Source organism: Glandiceps talaboti, chromosome 14, assembly GCF_964340395.1.
Source record: "Glandiceps talaboti chromosome 14, keGlaTala1.1, whole genome shotgun sequence".
In the NCBI taxonomy this organism is placed as follows: domain Eukaryota; kingdom Metazoa; phylum Hemichordata; class Enteropneusta; family Spengelidae; genus Glandiceps; species Glandiceps talaboti.
The window spans coordinates 10687920-10699190 of NC_135562.1; the positions used below are offsets into that span (position 1 = coordinate 10687920).

Here is an 11271-nt window from a genome sequence, read left to right on the forward strand (position 1 = left end):
CTCATACTATTGTAATTGGTAGGGTACAATTAGCCACCATTTGTAATTAACTAAACTCAAACCTGGTATCAAGATATAACTTATAAATGATCTGATGACATAATTTATTAAACATAATAAAAAAGTTCAAGAAATCCCTACTATGGAATAAACTGTTTTAACAACACCAGGAAATAATTGTGATGTTATAGAAGGCATGCATTGATATTAAAATCCTTTTAAAACAATAACCCTGGAGAACAATTAAGTTCTGTAGACTTGAGGCAAAGATAGATCAATATGTCCCGCTAAATGCCTGATGAACATGAGTATGCCAAGGTGGTGATGGGCAAGGTGGGTGGGTTGGACTTAGTAGGCAGAGACAAATTTACGGTGTTCTCCATACCAGCCTTCAACTAAACTAAGGATTTGAACATGTGCTTGCATATGTTGATAAAAGATTATAAATGGGAAAATTATGCAAAGCAATTAGTTAGTCTTCATATCATTGAATGCAAGGTAACCACAGTTCTATATGTATTTGACTGCATGGTTAGCAAACCTGCTGGCAAATTGCTGTGCAATTACACTCCATAATGTTCTGGAATGACGTACATGTACATCCTGAGAGAGCTGTGTGAATATTTGATACATTTGTGTAAATGTGCGTTTGTCCAAAGATCTGAAGAGGAATGAACTCTCCGGGCTTACGGAAAATATTCTGTATAAAATAAAATTAAATAAATTTTCAATTATCCATGTATTTTCACTGAAGTAAAAAGCTAATAAACTCAGCTTGCATAACTTTAATGATTACAGTAAGTGACCACTTGATATATTCAAACATTACAGGTGAAAAATAACAAGATTTAAATTATTATTTAAATAACATTCTGTAAATAGTTCATATCGCCTATGAATCAAATAAATGGTAAATCAAGCAGTTTTTAGTATTTCAGTTTCACATTGTAGTTTTCATCCCAAAACTTGTGTTGACTAAACATGAATAATATGAGTTACAACTCTGGTAATCAAGCCTTCGGTTTACTAAGATTGATGCATCTATTGTTCTTCAGTGTGGTAGATTACACAAGCGGGTGATAGTGGTTCCTCTTTTGTGTAATTCTAATCACCCTGTGATCAAAATAGTCTTAACATTGGAAGTCCCAAAACAGCACTGCAAGTTCATGGAACTCTAAACCGACAAGTTTCAGATACACATGCCTGACTACAATTAAACCAACATCCATTCAATAGCTTATCACTGTTGTATCAACATGTTGTGACAATAGTTTTAGTTTGTGTCTATCTTAGAAACCGAAAGCTCAACTACTAGAGTGATAATTAACTGGCAATACACAGTGTCATCAGTTTTATAGTATATGACACTGCACAGTTTTCATTCCATTCAACCAAAACTTGTATTGACTAAACTTATAAGTCCAGACCATGGATAACATTTGGCCATACACACAAGGATATTGTACCATTTTCAAATCCATGAATCATCTTGTCATCAAATACTGTCATATATTTGGTGTCTGATAGCATTAAAAAACCTAAAATTCATAATTATAAAATTTCAAAATAAATAAATGTCAATCACTTTTCAAGCCTATATAGTTGTAAACATGGACAGAACACTGATATTTTGAATACTCTAAAGTGTTTGGTTTGGTTTGCATTTTATTGTTTCTCATGACCCCTGGGATACTTGGGGTCATGAAGCTTAACTTGAAATTAGTCACAGGAAAGAATTTACCTTTCCCGAAGTAAAGGAAAAGTGTTTTGTATTTCAAGTTCATTTCAAGTTCAAGCACTCTTGTACTTGATGACAGAGTAGAATTCAGACCAAATCAATGGAAATAGTACACTGCACGCTTTGATGAATATTTGCAATGATCTGTACAATGCCATTGGTTTGCTGTACCATGGTTCGCCTTTAAATGCAAAGTAGATAGCATACATCGCCACGGCAAAGAAATGACCAATCAGAATCTCTGGTTTCGGGGTCAGACTGTAGATATAATTGTAACAAAGCAGCGAATTAATAACAATGTTACAATATCATGTAGCAAATTAATGTTGTAATGAAAGTCAAGTGATACAATGTTGTAACAAAAGTGAGAAAATATAATGCAACAAAGTAATGTAAGAGTTGTAATGAAACAGACAAGTGATACAATGTTGTAATGTAAGAAAAGTAACAAAGTAATATAATGTAAGAGTTGTAATATATAAAAGTGATACAATGTTGTAATGTAACAAAAGTGAGAAAATATAAGGCAACAATGTAATGTAACAGTTGTAATGAAATAGACAAGTGATAGAATATTAAATGCTGTAATGTTACACAGTGATGTAGTGTTACATTATAATACTGTAAGAAAGTGATATACAGTTAACAGTTGAAATGAAAGAAAGAAAAGTGATAACATGTTGTAATACAATACCGGTACATCAAATTGTTAAGTTTGCAAGATATAGTGGTGGCATTTCCCGATATCTCAGTAAAACTTACTAGTATCTCTCTGGTTGAATGCAAGACACCGTATGCACATAACCACAGATTTGAAATCAAATATTCTTAACATTAAGTACTTTGTGTCAATGGTGGTAACCGATTAGTCCAGCTGCTAGACCTCAGGCTTTCTTCTGAAAGGTGCAATCGAGCTTAGGGTCGGATGCCCTCACCAGCGATCGTTGGGCGCCTTCATAGTGAGCAGAATAGCCCGAGGGATCTAGCAGCAAGACTAGTAACTTATGTATACTTACATGGATAGTAAACCAACTGGTCCTGATACCGCCATACCACCTAGTCTAAAATACTGAAAACAGGCTTTCCTTAGCTGCTTTAAGTCATCTGTTGACAAAAACAACACATTTCAGATTTCAATTAGCTCTATAAACAATGTATGACACCAATCAATCTATCTTGAATACTGTACAGTAGTGGACTAAAGTTAACTAACCGGCTCTTACTACAGATGATCTGTAGATAACTGGTTCTAACTACAGATGATCTGTAGTTAACCAACTTTTACTACAGATGATCTGTAGTTAACTGGTTCTTACTACAGATGATCTGTAGTTAACTGGTTCTAACTACAAATCAGTTTGAGGGTTAATTTCTTGTACTCATATATATAAGTGAAACAAATGTTTCACATATTTTTTAAAAACACGCTGATTAGTACACTATAACACAAATGTTTCACATATTTCAAGTAACTCTAAGTGTTTTTAAAAACACACGGATTACTATATACTATCTAACACACTGTAATACAGACCTTGGCGAGATATCTGTTACTCTTCACAATTTTATCTCACACTTTATATTATATTATACAGTCTAGATACACCATTTGTCATGAGTATATTTGCATTAATACCAAAGAAAAACATACTATCAATGATTGTATGAACTTTCCACTTTTTTAAAACCCCATATTGGATATAACAGAGAGAAGATGTGGAACTCATTTTAGTAGCATGATCAGTTTCTTAACCAAGGCTTTAAACAGGATTTGGAGTGGTAATCCTAGTACGTTTCAGTCAGTTATCATGGTTATACCCACGAGACTCTAGCTAGGCAGTGTAGCTTTGATACCCTGTTTAGTTGCAAGTTCATATAACACTTTTACTTGAATTATTTAGTGTACTGACTTGGTTACTATAGTTACAATGCATGAAACTCTAGCTATGGATTATCTTCAGCAGCAAAGATTTCACATAGATGTGCCACTTTTACTTAGATGATGTAGTGTCTACTTGGTTACTATAGTAAACTATTTGACGATAGCAATAAATTGCTTACCATCTTTAGCAGCAAAGAGTTCATATACATGTACCATGTGCCACTTTTACCTAGACCATCTAGTATGTTTACTTGGTTACCATAGTAACCTATTAGACGCTAGCTATAAATTGCTTACCATCTTTAGCAGCAAATAGTTCATATAAAGCCTGCGCTAAGACATTGACTACAAAACTGTGATTGTTCTTCCTCTTCCAATGAAACTTTCCTAATGCATCTGACACGGCATCTAAGTCATCTGAAAAAAAGAGAAAATAAACGTCATGTCACATTTGACTTGACTAGTGTTGTAAATTTCTTGAAGGTCAAATTCAACTGACATTGTATATAAACATGCCATCCTCTCAATTTCTCATGCAATAACTCCCCTTCAACACATTAGTTACAGTTCTCAAGTAGTTGTGAAGCTTCACATATTCTATTTACAGCGCAAATTCCTATTGATGTTTTGTAAAAGTACATCAGAGCAATCTTATGTCAATTTGTAATTTTTTTTAATCACATCACTAACAGCGACAGTACTGCTTTACTCAACACAGTCCCAGTAATTAGACAATATTTATTATATGACAGAACCCCATGATGCACGAGTGCAAGTGTGGCGTACCTCAGGGTATTTGCACGAGTGCTTTGCAGTGTTCTCTGCAGCAGCACTTTCATGAGCATAGTGCGAGTGCCAATACCCTGAGTACCCACACTGGAACTCACGTGGCATTGGGTTCTGTTATTATTACATGATTGTTTATGCGAAACAACATTTTTTGTAGAAATGATACTCTTTCCTGTAGAACAAATTTTGGGTCCTTATTTGCATATCATTTGCATGCAGATTTGTAATAATGTTTTCGGTAGCGGTGTGACCGCTACAGTTTCCATAATGGTTTACATCATATAAAAACATGTAATGTCGCACTTGTGAAAGTTTGTTTAGGGGGAGGGGGATGGGTATTGTCCTAAATAAACGATGTTCATTTATTGAGCTTGTGTGACACTGTGATGATCGTCCCGAAGTTAGAAATGGTCCCACTTTAATGTTTCTTACTTAAATCTGGAATGTCTTTAAGAAGTTTACTCCACATCAGTACATCATTCAAGGCTACTGACATCCCTCCTCCTGTCAGAGGATGACGCATATTCAAAGCGTCTCCTAGCAACAAGACTCCTGGTTTCTCTATTGGTGCTGGAGGCAGAAAACTGTTGGGCATACTACGAATACGATTATTGATAATGCCGTCTTTAAACGGCTCTTGTAAATGTTCTGAAATGTAGAAAGAACAAAAACACACTCATGAAGTCATAACAAGTACCCCGAACAAGATAAATATCAAACTCTAATTTCACTGTGTTCCTGTTCACTGTATTCGTACAATGTGGAGTGCTGTTTTCAGAAACTTTCCAGGTAGTTCTCTTCGATGACATTTTATAATCACTGACATCTGTAGGTATAAATCTTCGATATCAACCAATAGCTGTCTCCCCTCCCCATTTTATTATAAATTTGCATACCAATACATAACCCACCTGGTTATTGTGTGGCTGCATTATATGTTTGTCAGCACTATATCATTTTTGACATTTTGGGATAGCACCCCTAACTCCTTATGCCAACCAATACCCTTTTAAAATTTAATTTGCATATTAATACACAACTCACCTGGTAATTGTGGCTGTAGGTGTGTTAACATATAATCTTTGACATCATTAGGCATAGTACCCCTGATGTCAACCAGTACCCTGGTTTCATGTGATTCAATCTGATAGAATAGAATAGGTGATGGATCTGCTAGTACAACCTCAGCATGATGAGGTACAAACTGTGGACAGTCATTCATAATGGTTCCCACAAAGTGTGACGTAGTCTTCACGGATGATTTAACCAAGTCTTTACGAAATCTTGAGAAGCAGCCATCAGCTACTATTGTCAAGGCAGCATAGATTTCCTGTAAAGTACAGAAAATATATATTATACCATGCACAAGCCAAGTTATTGTCTTTGAACAAAAAATATGGATTCTACACCCTGGTTGTTCTATGTCACATCAACCTGTGTCTCCGTCACTGATATGAGTCGAAATATGAGTCAAAACGTTCAAAATGTCCATTATTTTTCCTGATTTTTTCATGAATTATGCTCGAGGAGGTACAATTATATTATTCCTAAATATTTTTCTGCATTTAACCAGAAAATACTCATGACCTAAGGGTTGTCAAAACAACAACTCAAAGTCAAAACTAACGTGATAATTATCATGCAGCTAGGTTTGTCACTACTATTCGTCTAGTTACTCGTATTGACAAGACCCCTTAGATCACTCATAGTTTTCTTGACTGAACGAAGAAAAATATTGGGGAATAATATCTAATTACAGATTTGAATGGTGGGTTCATACTGTGACTGCACATACCTATCTTACAAAATATGATTGTGTATAAAACATTTTTCTGCTCAGCAAAATTTCTTAGAATCTTGTATCATATTTCAAAATGTGATTCTGGGTCTATAACTATGAGTCTGTAAGTTGTTGTTGTTGTTGTTGTTGCTGTTGGTGATCAAAGTAGATCATGTAAGCATCCTACATCTCATGGTGATACATATTCTTTAATTTGCATAAACTAGACACAACAAGTCCTGTAGTAATCTATCCAGATGATTGCCTTAATTATGAATTGAAAATATAATACATAAAGTCTAACCTTTACTTCATCAGTTTCTTTATCTTTGTACTTGGCACCAATCACTCTACCATCTTCCTCTAAGATTTTACTGACGGTACCTTCAATATATGTCACACTGTCAAAATGATAAATAGAAAGTGTACATTGAATTAAATGTAGGTATAAAGATTCCAAACTGAAATAATGTCAATCTTTTTTCAGCTAGAATATAATAACTCAAATAAGTACCAAGAGTATGCCACATTGACACTTGCAGGTCACGGCGTTCTGTAAATATCAAGTAGGTAAAATGTTTCATATTTTACTATAGTCTGTAAGATACAACATTCATGCCACATTATCGGTTACCACTCACTGGTTTAGAAGTCTGATAGGACTGAACAATGTGATGTATCTTACAGTGGTTGAGAAGTCTGATAGGGCTGAACAACACAATGTATCTTACAGTGGTTTAGAAGTCTGATAGGACTGAACAATGTGATGTATCTTACATTGGTTTAAAAGTCTGATAGGGCTGAACAACACAATGTATCTTACAGTGGTTTAGAAATCTGATAGGGCTGAACAATAGGACGTATCTTACAGTGGTTTAGAAGTCTAATAGGGCTGAACAACACAACATATCTTACAGTGGTTTAGAAGTCTGATAGGGTTGAACAACATGATGTATCTTACAATGGTTTAGAAGTCTGATAGGACTGAACAACGCAACATATCTTATATTGGTTTAGAAGTCTGATAGGGCTGAACAACATGATGTATCATACAGTTTAAGTTTACAAGGGTCATTTTCAGAACTGAATTTGATAAACTTCTGAATCATTTGTTTATCTTTGTTCCAGAGCAACCATTATAAAATCTCAGATGTAGAGTTGCTAGATACTACAACTGGTAGTCTGTAAGATGTGATATTTTGTGTAGCCATACATATCTACCACCATCCCTATATCTGTCACCACTCATTCATTTGAATGATTGGGTGGCACAACAACTCAAACATCTAACTGGATACCATTAGATGACTTACCTTTTATGTGCCTGAGCTGCTTTCCTTAACTGCATAATAAATCTACCATGATGGAAAGCTCTACCTGTCTGTATGGAGCCATCATCATTATGTGGGTATTCTAATTTGACATGACTATCAGTACATCTGTCGTGTACTATGTAACCATGGGTTACATGGGCATCTATGTCAGCAACACAATCTGTATAAAGATTCAAAATTGTTATTGTTACACTGAGTCAAAGCATACAAAATTTATCAACATTACATTTCCATGTAGTTTTTAATATTTACACCAATTATGGGAATAAAACATTTCTCAAATGCACCACTTCTTTTTTTTGTCTGCTACTTTGCTAAACATACATATCTTGAAAGTAAACACATAATTTATTGAGGAAAAAAAGCCTTCAGCATTATTTGGTTTCAGTTTGACACTGAGACACTCACTATTTTGATGTTGAAAAATGACATTACTTATAGTTATACAATGAACAAGCAATGATATTGTCTTTGAACAGAAAATATGGATTATATACCCTGGTTGTCCGACACAACAACTACCCATGTCTATGAAATATGAGTCAAATTGACATTAGTTTTCCTGATTTTTCATGAATTATGCTTGAGGAGGTATAATTACATTACTTCCCGATACTTTTTTCATTCATCCAGAAAATATTCGTGACCTAAGGGATTGTCACTACTTATCTAGCACTCATAGTGACAAGACCACTTAGGTCACTTGTATTTTCCATTGGATGTACGAAGAAAAATATTGGGCAATAATATCTTGATACCATCTTTCTTACCTCCTAAACCTAGCGCATTCAAAGCTTTAAAACCACCTGGTTGTAATAATTCACCAACAATTCTATCTGGTTGACTCAGATCTCTCTCAATAACCGTGACTCGTCGTCCATCCTTGCCTAGAGTAGCTGCCATAGCTGAACCTAGAACACCAGATCCAATGACAAGTACTTCTGGTTCTTCATCATTTACTGTGTCTCTGGTATGTTGGTGATGTCTTCTATGTTTCTGTTGGGAACAAAATACTTTATTCAGCATATGTTGGTAATGTTTTGTATGTTTCTGTTGAGAACAAAGTACATGTACTTTTAATAATCAGCATAAATGGAAAATGAGACAATAATCAGTTGGTGATGTTTCTTTCTGTTTGGATGCCAAAATGCTCAATAGCTTGTATACCTTTAGACTGAATTCTAAGTCAGTAGGTCAGTAGAGGTCAAAGGTCAAACTAACATGTCTGCATGGTTGACATATCTTGAAAGTTTGCTTTATTTACCTGTAAGTACTGTGTACACAACAGAAATATAGCATGACTATAGCAGCTGGCCAATGTTCATGTATCATAAATCTACAGGTTTTTTTCACTTACAAGTTGGAAATTCTTAAATCATGACATGATACATTAAAATTGTCATTTCTACAGGTGTCCACCTGTGTGATTTAAAACATCAATACATTTTTTTTTACAAAAGTAGAAGCAGAATTTTGAGAATTATTTTAACATCTCATTTTTTATGGTTGCATAGCCTGTAGTCACTACTAGTACTACACTATTTCAGTTATCAAACTGCTATTTTGGTAATCAAAAATCAAGATTTTTTTTTAATTTTCTCTCGTTTTCCATAAAATGGCAGTCAGGATATCTGAATATTAGTGTAGTTAGCAATATAGTCCTTCAAGACTACTGGTAGGTTCAAAGGGATATGTATTATTGCTTAGATTGCTATTTTCCTGAGTAAACATCACACGAATCCTGCTACTACAAATGTATCAATTTATGCTCTATACAATAAGCATTCCAATATGATATTAAACATTGTGTTCTTTCTGCAGAGGTAGGGGAAATGTATTCATATTTAGACTCTACACAAGAAAAACAACAATCTAAGAAATACTACATGCCCCTATGGGTAGTTGAATGGTTTCAAATCACACATAAATTTGTAAGTTCAAAATGAAGGTAAGTAGAATAATTTCAGTGCTCATGTTTCAATCTTAATTCTTATATCGCTGCCTCTAACATAACTTTACAAATAGTCAAGTTACAAAAACATTGTGTCACCGCAAACGCATTTTGAAAGCAAACATTACAACTCAGGACTTCTAAAGGCTAATAGGCATCACACAATGGTTCAACTTAATATCAGTAGCACAAGTATAGTTGGACTTTGAAGCTAATAATCAGTACCTATCACATGGCACATTATGGCCCACTGACCTAAATTGACATCACCGAGTTAACATCTGATGTCACATGACACAATTTCAGACCACAAATCTGAGGAATGTCTGATAACTGTACAACCTCATCTCTGATTTCACCTCTGATACAAATAATCAAGTCAACACCTAGCAACTGTTGCCATGGTTAAAAAGTACACGGAACACTTTGTGAACAAAGTGGGTGCAGTTTTACCGTGCACTTTGTGTGATGTCATATGGTGTGATGTGTCTCAATTACAGGTGCGGAAACATTTTCTGATGTCATTTTTGTTAATTTTGATACATATTTAACATTTTCACTTATTCTGGGTGTAATGTACTTCCAAATAAATTACAGTAGAAAGGAACCTGCGAGTGGAGTATGACTTTTTGTGTGTATTTGTGTCTATTGCATCATTGGTAGAGGGTATGTCATATGGTAGCCCACAGACTATGTTCATGGCCATAACAGGCTGCAGTTACCACAGTAGATCTGTGGGCTAGCTAATGTGCTGGCATACTCAAGATAAAAAGGACTTTATGGTACTACACCATATGACTTAATTTTTTTTCTATGCAAGACAGTTATATACCGTTATACATACAATTCTAACACCAAGTGTTTTTTCCCGTGATATATTAATATATGAAGTAACTTTTCAAGATTCAATTTTTTTTTCTCCCACAATAGCCTGCCTAGGCTATACTCTTGATTGACGGATGACACTACTATTTTCAGCTATCCTAACTTAGTAACTGCAATTTTTCTCCTCCTTATCTTAGACGGTCTACGTCTAGCCTGTAAACACTACAGGTACGTAATTCATATAATGCTATTTTTATATCTTTAATAATTCTAAATTATTTTCATATTGTTTATGTTAATCCCTCATATTTGACAAATAACTTTGTGCTAATACATTTATGATACATTTTAATAATGTTTGTGGAAACGAGTTTGCTGTCTTTAGCACACAAAAAATGGGTAGGGCAAATTTATACAAACTTGTACCACCAACTACACACACAAAAATATCTCTCTGAAAAAATAACTTTACAGCATGCTTTTCTGCAGAAAAAAACTGTCATTTTGGAAATTAACGATACAAAATCAAAGGCTTACCTGTTTCTTCTGCTTTGGATTCCCAAAAACTACGTAAAGTAACAAACCGATGGAGCAAAAAATGACGACTATTGCAAGAGACTGTGGGTCGTCTTTGATAAACATTGCTGCGGGGTTTTTTTTTAGTCCGTTATAAATCTCAGTGGATAATTTTCTGTATTGTATGATCTAAAAACTCAGGAACTGTAGCGTAGGAAACATCTGCAAAATATATCTCTCTCTATTATGTTACGAAACTGTCTGCGAGTCGTGTCACGTAACACGTTACTTCAATGTTGACTGAAATGCGATGGTTACGTAAAATCTAGTATCTGTTCGGAGATCCTGTGGAAAATTCAATGAGTGAGTGTAGTTTCCAAGATCATGAGATGAATTAATCCAAAATGCTGATTCTCTTCATTTTCTCCGGTGGTCGGTTACCACTTATTCCTTCAC

At 34.7% G+C, this 11271-nt stretch overlaps 1 protein-coding gene across 1 annotated transcript; it reads right to left on the reverse strand.

Annotated features, from left to right (window-relative positions):
• Positions 1-1610: 1610 nt before the first annotated feature.
• On the reverse strand, positions 1611-11014 carry LOC144445923 (squalene monooxygenase-like). The gene is made up of 9 exons (XM_078135565.1): positions 10837-11014; positions 8294-8519; positions 7503-7683; positions 6494-6590; positions 5454-5739; positions 4842-5057; positions 3918-4037; positions 2755-2842; positions 1611-1996 (listed from the first exon to the last, which is right to left on the reverse strand). Exons 1-9 carry the CDS (start codon positions 10939-10941, stop codon positions 1792-1794), a joined length of 1524 nt encoding a protein of 507 aa, XP_077991691.1. The 5' UTR covers positions 10942-11014; the 3' UTR covers positions 1611-1791.
• Between the last annotated feature and the right edge of the window lie 257 nt (positions 11015-11271).

What these genes read in the sequence shown, in the direction of transcription:
- LOC144445923 (XM_078135565.1), bottom strand. Translation starts at nt 10,941, where the DNA reads ATGTTTATCAAAGACGACCCACAGTCTCTTGCAATAGTCGTCATTTTT. An exon ending in GAATGCGCTAGGTTTAGGAG is followed by an intron (nt 7,684 to 8,293) that starts GTAAGAAAGATG and finishes ATCTTTATACAG; the next exon opens with ATTGTGTTGCTGACATAGAT. An exon ending in ACTATTTGCTGCTAAAGATG is followed by an intron (nt 2,843 to 3,917) that starts GTAAGCAATTTA and finishes TTTTGTCAACAG; the next exon opens with ATGACTTAAAGCAGCTAAGG.